This window comes from Mirounga angustirostris, unplaced genomic scaffold (genome assembly GCF_029215605.1).
Source record: "Mirounga angustirostris isolate CCGP_5_RB_7025 unplaced genomic scaffold, mMirAng1.0.hap1 SCAF_7, whole genome shotgun sequence".
Classification (NCBI taxonomy): Eukaryota; Metazoa; Chordata; class Mammalia; order Carnivora; family Phocidae; genus Mirounga; species Mirounga angustirostris.
In genome coordinates, this window is record NW_026991715.1 from 36,519,971 (window position 1) to 36,532,063 (window position 12,093).

Below are 12,093 nucleotides of genomic sequence, written 5' to 3' on the forward strand. Positions count from 1 at the left end.
GAGATGGTACACGTCACCCTCTTAATCTAATTGAGCCAGCACATTATTGTGAAGACATCATTTTATTTGGGGCTATTAGTTGCCATGGTTATTTGCTGAGACTAACAGAGTCTGTGTTCTCTCTGTTGGATTTTTGGAAACTGCTATCTGAGAATGACAGAGGTGTGCCTCACTGTAGGAATTGCCAGTGTATACCCTGACCATTAATATAATTTTTTAAAATGCACAGAAAAAATACTTTGGGTGGAATTTTAGAGCCAGAAGGGACCTTAAAGATCACTGACCATCCTTCTGGTTTTCAAATAGTTCTCTAAGTCTAAGGTATTAATTTACTTTCCCCAGGTTCACTTTCCCCAGGTGAAAATAGGTGTTGTTCCTGGGTGAGCAAGGATGCAGCCTGTTTCTGATTCTTACTCTAGCTTCCATTCTGTTTTTTGTGCAACAGTTGAAGTCCTTTCAAGGAGTCCATTCTTCGAATATATACTGAGGTCCTGTGTGCTCTAGGTGCTGGGCTTGCAAGGAGAAAAACACTGTGATCTTGACTCTCAGGGTCTCTGTTGGGAATCCCATACCTTGACTTGGAGAGTGTGATGCCTGGACTAGCAACATTGGTATCACCTGGAAACTTGTTCGAAATGCATACTCCCAGGCCTACTGAATCGGAATCAGCATTTTAACAAGGTGACCTGGTTTGGGGTGCATGTTAAAGTTTGAGAAGCACTGCTCTAAGGTGGTCAGACATTGTAGAAGCAGAAGCTAAGTCTTGAGGCCCAAGCCAGGATCAACTGCCCCTCCCTCATACTGTTCCTCTCTTCTATGTTGAGCATAATAGTAGTGGAGTGGTGTCGAGCTAGAGGAAGCTCACCATTCTCTGCCTGAGTTCTAGCTCTGCCCCATCTAGACCCTCTGGTCTTTAAGTTCTAGTGTGACTTGATCTTACTGCAGACCCTTTGCTCTGACTCCTGTGATCTCTTCTTAACCCTTCCCCCCCCCCTTTTTTTTTAAAGATTTTATTTATTTATTTGAGAGAGAGAATGAGACAGAGAGAGCATGAGAGTGGGGAGGGTAAGAGCGAGAAGCAGACTCCCTGCCGAGCAGGGAGCCTGATGCGGGACTCGATCCCGGGACTCCAGGATCATGACCTGAGCCGAAGGCAGTCGCTTAACCAACTGAGCCACCCAGGCGCCCCGATTTCCCCCCTTTTCTTAAGTGTGCCTATTTGAGGAGTGAAACACATATACCACCTTCTCAGGAAGTTAGGCACTTCAGGTCTGTGCATCCTGTCAAGCCCCTTTATCTTGGATGTCTTGTTAGCATTCTGATTCTTTTTTACTTAGGGCTGTCCTCCTTCCCCACTCAGTGGACGAGAAGGATTTCATGATATCATTCTTAGCCTCAGTTCATATAAGAGGCACCACTTAGGCCAATAAACTTTGCCAGAAGACATGCACACTACTTTGAGTTACTGTTCAGATAAAAAATACTGTTATTTTGTCCAGGGTTTTTGCTTTTCCTTTCACCTGCAAGGGGTAAAAAGAAATTTTAATTCTGTAGGTATGTTAGAGTTTTCTAAGCATCTGAGGAAAACCTTTAAGGACTCAAATGTATTTTCAGTAGCTAGTTCATTAGAAGGAGGCTACAGGTTTACCGCACTATCCACAAGTAGAGTGTTCCAGTGAAACCTTTCCTAAGCTAGAATGGGATACAGTGAAGAAGCAATTACTATTAATTTACGTGGAAAAATTTTCAAGCATCCCTGGAGCCCCAAAATAACTTCTCTCAGGCTTTTCGGGTAGTTTAGGACATGTCTTGTTAACGGATGCACAAAATAAATTGAGATAAAACACACATGCTCACAGACGCAGTTCAAAGCTATGGCCGCTCTAGGTGCTCCACGCACAGCTCACTGCACCACGAACACTGAACGCTGTTTTCCCTTTCCACGTGAACGGAAAAATCCTTTTTGGATTTCTTTTGGTTAGTGAAAATAGGTACTAAGGGACATACTTTGTTAAAGTGAAGTGGTGTAGGTTGAACTTCAGAAAAACGGGATACCTGTACTTGGTAAGTTAGGTGAATTGATGAGACAGAAATTCCTTAATTCTTAAAGCTAATTATGATTCTCATTTTGTTGATTCTCTTGTCTCCAACCTGTGTTCAGCCTGTGCCTGTGGGAAGGAAAGAAAACCAGCATCTAGGGAACCCTGTGTTCTGCTCACATTGTTTTTTCTTCCTTTTTAATTCCTACAACAAGCCTGTGAGGTACTTGTTACCTTCATTGTGACAGAGACTCTTGGAAAGGTTGAGCCATTTGCCCAGTCGTAGAGCTGGTAATTGGCAGATCCAGGGTTTGAACCCATGTTTGTGAGTCCACACACTTCATACTCTTCTGAATTGACCTAGACTAAATGTGTGTGTGTGTGTGTGTGTGATGTTTACACTTGAACTGCATGGAAATACCCTTTCTTTTTTGCTCTTTCACTTGATCAGTCCCTCTTAAAATGGGGTTCTTTGTTTTAACCAAGCAAATCACCATTGTTTCCCTCGAGGGAGTTTTTCTTGTACTGACCCACTGTCTTAGAAGGTCTTGGAGCTTTATGCAAATGTAATTGTTCTGAATCCAGTCCCTCAGTTCTCTGTGTCCTTGCTCTCTGCTTTGTGTCAGGACTGAGCAATGCACATTTAGGCCTGGGCTCTTTTGGGCTTGAGTTTTCATTATAGGTCTGATGCTGACTTAATCATTTAACATATTGGTCCTTGATGAGCAAATGTTTTTTGAGTACCTATTATGTGACAATAAGCTAGTCTGGAATTTCTTCATAAAAGATCACATCCTAGGACTTAAACTCCCCGTGTTCTTAAGAAGAACAGCTAATGTAGCACTTTGGATATACAATTGTCTTAGTATATATCTTTGTATATTATTACCTGTCTGTAGTGGGGGTACTACTGAGCCCTCATAATCCAGATGTGAACTTGGAGTTTTCAGTAGGGAGCAGAGGTTCTCTGAATCCCTCATTTTCTCATTATCTCTGGCTGACCTGTGGTCTTTGTACCCAGTGTCAAGGTTGAGAGGTGTCCTCTGCCATCTGGTCATCCCACAAGGAGAAAGCCCTTTGACTGTGGTTGTATGTTTTTGGCAGTGAAGCAGGATGGGAAGTCAGAGTAGAAGTCCTAAAATGAAGTTCTGGGCCAGCTCCTTAGTAAAAGTCATAATTAATCTTTAAGTTGATCTTATCTGTCTTCTTTATAAAAATATGGTTACCATTTCTTTAGGGATGAAGTCTAAATTCCTTAGCTTGGCATTCCAGTCCTCCCATGATTCTAACCCCTTTTCCTAATCTTACCTTCTTTCCATCAAGCAACTGCCTGCTGTTTGACCTTGGGTCCTCTGCTTTTGCATCTCTTTGCTTCTTGTTGCTACTTCTAGAATACCTTCCCATGCCTGTTTACCCTGCCCTGCACCTCCTCTCATTTCTACAAATTCAAATTATACTGAACTACTGAACTTTTTTTTTTTTTTTTAAAGATTTTATTTATTTACTTGACAGGGAGAGACACAGTGAGAGAGGGAACACAAGCAGGGGGAGTGGGAGAGGGAGAAGCAGGCTTCCCACTGAGCAGGGAGCCCGATGCGGGGCTCCATCCCAGGACCCTGGGACCGTGACCCGAGCTGAAGGCAGACGCTTAACGACTGAGCCATCCAGGCGCCCCTGAACTACTGAACTTTTAAGGCTCTTTTCAAATGCTACTCCCTATTCTTTTTTTTCTGGGACGATTCTGCCATTGGCCCTAACTGGAATAATACCCTGCTTGCACTTCTGAATTTTTTTTTCCTACTTTGATTGCTCTAGCCTGTTTTACCTTAGTTTGTAAGTTCATATACAGTAGTCCTTCTCCTCCCCGTATCCGCAAGGGATATGTTCCAAGGTCCCCCAGTGGATGCCTTGAAACCACAGATAGCACTGAAACCTGTATAGACTATGTTTTTTTCCCCCTGTACTTAGATTATAGCCCTGTACTAGGTATATACACATATATACCAATGATAAAGTTTGATTTATAAATTAGGCACAGTGAGATATTAACAACAATAATTACAAATACAGTAGAACAGTTAAAACAATAGACTGTGATGAAAGTTACGTGAATGTGGAATGTCTCTCAAAATACCTTATTGTACTCACCCTTCTTGTGATGATGTGAGATGATAAAATGCCTACGTGACGAGGTGACATGAAGTGAATGACGTAGGCATTGTGACATAGCATTAGGTTACTACTGACCTTCTGACATTAAGTCAGGAGAGTCATCTGCTTATAGACTGAGGGGCATGGCAGGCAACTGAAACCACAGGTAAGGGAGGACTTACTGTACACAGATGAGGTCCTTCTGAATTACATTCTCCTAAAGGATATGAAATGTATCTGTATCATTCTTTTATTTCTTTGAGTACATTGATAGAAGAGTCTCAAATATTTGAGAAGGTTAGGCCGTAGAGTGTAGTAGTTGAGAGTTTTGGAGTCAGAGGGACCAGGTTTCTTATACTACCATTCATTAGCTATGTGACCATGGCATGTTATTTAGTCTCTGAATCTGTTTCCCCATCTGCAAAATGGAAATAATAATTCCTACTCGTAGGATGATTGTGAGTACAAAATGAGTTAAAGTACTTAGTAGGTACATATTACATAGTAAGTACCCTATAAACGAATGCATCATATATTTACACTTATTTTGATGTAGACAAAGACGAGTTTGGGTCTCCCATATTATTCTTGAAGGATGTTTCTGTATAGATAAAATTAGAAACCTTATCTGGAAAAGGGTGAAGCCCCTTTCTTCTATTGAATTTCATTTTAAAAATCAACTCTGAAAATTTCATTAGCCTTAGTGCTCTGGTTGGAAAAACAAATTCTCCAGAGTCTGTGTTGACTGTGGCCTCATTTAGGAAATAGAATTTTAGGGAAATGGCCTCTGGAAAAGCACACGGATGTATAATCAGAATGCACATGATGTGGTGGTTGATATGACTGGTGGGCATATCATCCTCTGGTGACATGAGCGGTTTTCTGAGTCTGTTCCAGCCAGATTTGAAAGAATGTAAGAGACATGCTGGTGGTGACTTCATCCCTCCAGCCCTTCCCCTCCATTTCAGGCTTGAACCGGTAAGATGAACAAGGGTCCTCTGAATGTATTAGGGCATTTCTTCCCCCGTGGATGCCAGGGACTCTCCCTGCATTGCTGATTGAGTGCCCACTGGGCATTTCCCTTCTCGGCTGGGTGTCTTCATCAGTAGGACATGATCTGTGCCCAGCACTATATTTGAGGCTGACTTTGTCATTTCTCCTTGGTTTATTAGCACCCTTTCTCTGGTACAGTCCATCGCCACCTAGTGGCCACAGGTAAGACTGCATCACAGAAACTAGATGAATGCTATGGGGGTATTTTGTGTAGGATCTGAACACTGTATCTTTCTGCTCCTGAAGTGCAGGGTTTAAGGCTGTAGAACAAACAAAGGAACATCACTTGCTTTTCTTACAGTTAAGCAGTGGCACTAAGTTTAAAATGCCACACGCAGATTGGGAAATGCCTGTCCCCAAGCATTAGGAGTTGCTGATGGTGATGGGGAAGAGTGAATAGAACTGAGATACTTAGGAGGCAAAACAGACACACTTGGGAAGGACACTGTGCTACCAGGGGCAACACTTTGGTGTGTGACTTTGACTTATGTGGCAAGACAAATGGTGGCGCTCTTTGCCAAACTGGGGATGCAGGAAGAGGTCCTTGGTTGGCCCTTTTTTGAGAGGGTAGGAGAGGAGAGAGAGTTTGGTTTAGAGAGTGGTAAGTGTACCTGAGAATGGGAGTTGTGGCAAAGCTGCAGTCTTGGGGACTCATGTCCACCTCTCAGCCCTCACTGTGGGCCAACAGGCCATTCTTGTCGAAAATACTTACCTTAGCAGTTGGGCTTCAATAACTGTAATCAGTTTCTAAATCCAGGGAGATGTGACCAAGGAGTAGAAAATTTTATGGATAGTTATATACAGTTCTGGCAACTTTAGAGGTCAAAGAAAGGTAATAGATGCACTGAAATAAATGTAATGGTAAGGTTACCTCAAGTCCTTCATCATGGTGTGTTTGTGTGTGCACATGGATGTTAAATTTTCCCCAAGGAGAAAATGGGAATGGTTTGACTTGTGGTACCGAGGTAAAGCTTGTGTAACTGAAGGTAGATCCTAACTTAAAAAAAAAAAGTATCAACCTTCTTTTACTGAAAAAAGAATTGGTACTTAGGTTAAATTCTCTTAACACTCTGTGCAGATGAGTATCCGGGGAAGCAAGAGCATGGCATCTGCAGGAAGAGAAGGGCACTTCCCTTTGTTCCCCTAGTCGCAGACACCTTTGAGAGCGGTCCCTCAAGACCCAGACTTCTAGCTGCTTCTGTGTCCCTTAGCTGCCTGGTCTCCTCACCCAGAAGAGACTTAATTCTGTAAGGCAAATACTTTTCCTCCCCAGAAGCTGCCAGTTACGACTCCTGTCTGTCCTGGCCGGCATTCTGCCTTTCTAGCAACAGATGTTTCTGCACAGTAAATATCATTGACCTTTGGCGCCTTGGTGTATCTTGCACTGAACATGAAACAGTGGGGTTATATGAGCAGGGTGTCATGAAGCTTGGCATGCACTCAGTGCTGGTACCAGCCTCTCTGCTTTCTCCACTCCTCTTACTGGTGTGTGCATGTTAGATTCCTGTTGCATCACAGTGAAAGCTCCAGAAAGAGATCCCCCTGTAGCTGCATGGCAGAGTTGACCGCCTCCATAAGATTCTACCAGTCGTTTTGGGTTGAAGTAGACAAGAATCTGTGTTTTAGGTGATCTTTTTAAAGGGTGTCTTCTCCATTGTCCCAAGTAACAGAGAGGGTTTTATCTTAACAGGGTGAGGCATCATGGTGTATCCACATGCTACAAGGATCTTGGGTCCCAGGAGCTGATAGCGTCCTAGATCCCCACGTTTGAGCTGTGTGCTCTTATGTCACTCCTCTAACTCAGCTGAGTTCTCAACACAGGTAGTCCTGCTTACCATCATTGCAGGATTCACACGTTAGGGAAGAATAGCCCAGCCTTGCCTAGAACTGAAGCTTACAGTGTACGGAGTGCTTGTGTAGTGTATCTCCCTGGGTCTCCTGACAATCTAATGGGTTAGGTGGGGCTGACAACTTATGTCAGGCGAGGTGACCAAGAAGTTAGGCCTAACCTAGGTTACTTACACTTCTAGGAAATGGTGGAGCTGAAATTTGAACACAGGAGCCAGGTGAGGTTGGGGTGAGGGCAAGGGGCTGGGAAGGGGCTGATCAGCCTACAACCAGGACCCCATGCAAGGCAGGTATAAAGGGGGAGGTTCTTCAAAGCAAGCTTAAGGGATACCTGGGTGGCTCAGTCAGTTAAGTGTCTGCCTTTGGCTCAGGTCGTGATCCCGGGGTCCTGGGATTGAGTCCCACATTGGGCTCCTTGCTCAGCGGGGAGCCTGCTTCTCCCTCTCCCTGCCTCTCCCCCTGCTTGTGCTGTCTCTCTGATAAATAAATAAATAAAATCTTAAAAAAAAAAAATAAAACAAAGCAAGCTTGAGCTGCTGATCCAAAGACTGGGGAGTGGATGCTGAACAAGCAAAATACCCAGTGTCCCCCTATACCTTTACCAATATTTCTCTCTCAGGCATGAGCCATTCAAGCCCATGGTGAATTTCTTTTCAGATTCCAATAATTGGGATTTTTAGTCTGTCTAGCTATGCTCACTGGCCTACAACCCAGCATGGACTCCAGTACTCACTACCTAATTCTTTTGTCAAGGGGAGAGGCCTCCTTATCAGCTTTGTGGGGCCCACATGGCTTCTCAGGTTTGTGTTGTGGTGGGGTGTCCCTTTCGACAACGAAATAAAGTTACTTTCTGGTCATAAGCTAATAGGCCCTGCTCCAGGTTAAATGGGTCCTCCTATGAAAAGGCCCCACAAAGGCCCCGTTGTGCATTATTAGCCACTCCTGGATCCTCACTGAGAGCTGCTCCTGGCAGCACAGCTTCTCGGGTGCGTGTTGGGAGGTTTCCCAAGCCTGCCTTATGTTTCACCTTTCTTCCACTGTGTGGAGATGCTTGTCCAGCTCGAGTCTTTCTTGCCAAGGGGGGAGGCATAGAGGATTGTTAGGTGGATAGAGAAGCAACTCTAGTCTTACTCTTGGCTCAAGCCTTTCTTTGTGAGTTCTGATCAGAAGACATTCTGACTACAATGAGACTGAGCACAGCCGTGCCCTCATTCTATACCTGATACTCTTTGGCCTTCTTGGGGACTTTGTCTTCCACTCTGAAAGGTGATTCTTCCTTTATCTTATCCTGCCTGTGGCCTGCTGTCTTTCCTCCCCACAGTGTTCTGACTTTGAGATGAATCAGTTTCTTTATTGACTTGCCAGGGAGTGATTTGTATTCTTAGGGAGATCCTCAGCGTGGGTCGGCCAGTTTTAGGAGACGGCTGATTCCTTTGCCAGCATCTTTGGACTTTTTGCCAAGGACCATTGCATTAAAGTGACTGAACCAGGGAGAGACCAGAGACTATTGGCTGGTGGCTCCTGGGTTCTTCTTCTCCACTTCAAGTGTCTTCCTCTTTTGGTGTAGAGCAGAGGGCCTTGCATAAGCCATGCTATCTTGGGATTCATGTCATCTGAGCCTGTAGGAGGGTGGTCTCTGAGCAGGAGCCCCTGCTGTCTGTGTGGTAACCCTGAGCCCCAGACCTGAGAGCAGAAGGACTGCTTAGCTGGGCTCTTCCACGGCAGCTGCTGCTTGGAATAAGCTCTGGGATCGGCGAACTGCACGCCAGTGGTTGAACTTGTACACACCCCTCCACACATACATTATTCAGCATGCACTGAGCAGGATGTACTGCCAGGTACACAGAGAGGAAACAAATAAAACCAAAAGGTGGAAAAAAAAACATGACCCCTCACTTTAAGGAACAGATCTGGGAACTAAAAAAGAGAAGAGCAGAAGACCATGGATGCTTTTGTTCCATTAGATTATGTTGATCTGTGAAGCCAGAATCCTCCCAACCTCCTCCCCCTATCTCATTAAAGCCAGTGCAGGTTGCCAGTTATGCCTCCTATTTCCCTCCTCTGGGAATTTGGACATAATACCATTTCCCCTTCAATAAGGGAAACATCTATGAGGGTAATTTGAATGATTAGCCTAATCTGCAGGAAGGCTGCACATGGAATTAAGTTAAGCACATTTGTACTGAGCAGCTGTGTCTGTCAGGCCACTTAAAGGTACCTGGGTAGTTTTATACCCTTAACAGAAGCTGAGGGTTCAGGAGGGATCATTCGCTTTTAATACTGCCTTAGATGAAAGCTTATTTTTTAAATTTGACAAGGGTTTCCAAAAGCTTTCTTTATAGATAACATACGTGGGGTGTGTTTTTACCCCAACTCAGAACATTGCCAGGGCTTTGTTCTTGTGGCAGCGGGAACGCGATGACCCAGGGAAATGGTTCAGACAGAAATTTGTCAAGCTGGCTGGTCACTCTCCTCATGAGGGAAACTGAGAGGGTTGTGAGAACTCGGCCTCACGTGTGCTTGAGTTAGAATAAAGAATCCGGGAGCTCCTGTGTCGTGGGAATGGGGCACTTCCATACCTTTTCTTCCCGCTCCCTACCTAATGCCGGACCACATGGGAGGTACCGGGCAGGGCTGATTACGTGGGAGGTCCGTGGCAGGGCTGACCCACAGGGTTATGGATACTGAGATCTGCTCTGACCCACGCTTTCTCCTGGATTCCCACCTGTGACAAACGTACATGACAGGACTCACTGTGTGGCTTAAGGAATTAGAACTGGGACCGAAATGGTTAAAGCAAAGAAACAGAAATAGTAATTTTTCAAGTGAGTCAGAATTTCAGGTTAGAAACAGCTGTTCAGTATTTTGAATTTATGTTGTGTTTGAAATAGCCTCAGGAACAAATCTAGCTTCTACATTAGTAGGACTAAAACGTTCAGCAAATATGAAAATCAATTTACGTCAGTAATTCATATTTTTTACTCTTTTTCTTGCTAGATTTGTCTTTGGCGAAGAGGAAATTTGCCGATTCCTTAAATGAATTTAAATTTCAGTGCATAGGAGATGCAGAAACAGATGATGAAATGTGTATAGGTAAGTCTTAACCGTGTGTCTGATGAGTCACTGTTTATCATAACTGTCAGTGTCCTTGCTGAGCCTTTTTCCTGTGATAGGAAGTATCTAAGTGTCATAAATTAAGTCCACACCAACAGTGGATGGGGCAGAGTGAAGTGAGGGGCTATTCTGGGCTTTTCCTCAGAGTTCTGAGACTGCCTCTGTCACCCTTGGGCCTGTAGGAGGCAGCTTGAAGGTTTGCAGTGGAGTTCTTCTCTCCAGCCTCCTGTAAGGTTTTGCTTCTGGCTGTTTTTGTGACTTTTCTTTGCCCAGGTACTACAGAACTGAGAGCAAGAACAGAAGACAGGTAGATGAGGGAAGAATTACAGGTTGCAAATGATAGTTTGTGGGCTGAAATCAGAATACAACCACCATGTTTTCTTTGGCACTCATTTTTTAAAATTGAGTTAACATATAAATTGAATTTGTGTAAAGTTCTGGTTTTCCATCTCTTTGAAAATCAGAGGATCTGATCAGCTGGCCCCACATTCAGGCCTGGCAGTTGTCAGCTGGAGCTACGTTGCTGCGGCTGCCTTCAGATGGACAGAAGAGCTTGGTGTCCAGCTCCCCTCTGCCTTTCCTTAACCAGAGGCTGAGGGTGGGGTTACTGTTGATTGCTGTGCTGCTTTTCTTTTCACTATTACCTTCTGTCTCTTGTAGGCAATGCTGAGCACAGAGGATTTGCAGTGTCGAGACACCTGTGTCTGGCAGGGTCTAGTCATTGCCCTTGACTCTTCATACATTGGGCATCTTGGTTAGCTCCAGGGGTGAGCAAGGATTGAAAAAGTTGTCAAATGCTTATTGAATCCCTGTTGTTACACAGAGTGCCAGGATCTGGGGGTGAGGGAAGGCAGCTGGGAGATAGCTGAGAGCAATGAAAATGCATCACTGTAGTTAACCCCTGGAGCTCCCCAACATTACATGTATGTCCTGAATATCCTCAGGGCTACTGGACTTACTGCCTTTTGCCTTTGGGAATAATTCTAGTGGGGACTCTCCGTGTCTGACCACCATGCTGCAGGCTGCATTATATTAATAAGTGGCTGGATGTGGCTTCTGTTGCGAGCTATATTGGTGTAGTTGTGATACCAGAGGAAAGGTTGATTTCTGACGCAGTCCCACAGCCACGGTTGAGGAGGTCAAATCCTGGGCAGGAAATCCTTCAACTTCCAAGCAGAACTCTGCCCTTTTCAGCCTATGGTCTGGAAGCTGGCCAGCACCTCATCAGTCCTGGGTAGTCTCAGGAACAGGCAAGTCATTGAAGGAAATCCTTTCCCAGCTAGAGTGCCAGGTGAAATTAACCTGCATTCGGGGGTCATCCTGGATGGTTAATGATTAAGAGATAAGGGGAGTCTTGGGAAGCAATTGACTTTAGGATTCTGCATGTGTCAAGGGATTTCAGTCCATAACATAATAGCTGTACCTGGAAAGGCTCCCAAAGGCCCATTTCTCTGTCCCTTTCATGGTACTTTCTCTTTTCCAGCAAGGTCTTTGCAGGAGTTTGCCACTGTCCTCAGGAATCTTGAAGATGAGCGGATACGGATGGTGAGTACGGCTGGGCTGCTCTTGCTCCCATACAGTGTGGTCATGTCAAGAGATTTGTTGTCAGAAGAACTGGGTTCGAGTCCAGCCTCTACCACTTGAGTGTTTTGAACTCTTTTTTTTTTTTTTTTAAAGATTTTATTTATTTATTTGAGAGAGAGAGAATGAGAGAGAGAGAACACATAAGAGGGGATAGGGTGAGAGGACAAAGCAGACTCCCTGCCGAGCAGGGAGCCCAACGCGGGACTCGATCCAGGGACTCCAGGATCATGACCTGAGCCGAAAGCAGTCGCTTAACCAACTGAGCCACCCAGGTGCCCGAGTGTTTTGAACTCTTGAGCAAGCC

General features: G+C 44.7%; 1 protein-coding gene across 26 annotated transcripts in view; it reads left to right on the forward strand.

Annotated features, from left to right (window-relative positions):
- Window positions 1–12,093, forward strand: part of ARHGAP26 (Rho GTPase activating protein 26) — a 431,139-nt gene that overhangs the window by 93,131 nt on the left and 325,915 nt on the right. For all 26 annotated transcript variants that reach the window (XR_010413044.1, XR_010413045.1, XR_010413042.1 and 23 more), the window contains exons 2-3: window positions 10,089–10,184; window positions 11,689–11,750. Coding sequence is in view for 19 of the 26 variants with exons in the window: in XM_064596092.1 (XP_064452162.1) it covers window positions 10,089–10,184; window positions 11,689–11,750 (158 nt within the window). In the remaining 7 variants the exon portion in view is untranslated. The remainder of the gene's footprint in view (window positions 1–10,088; window positions 10,185–11,688; window positions 11,751–12,093) is intronic.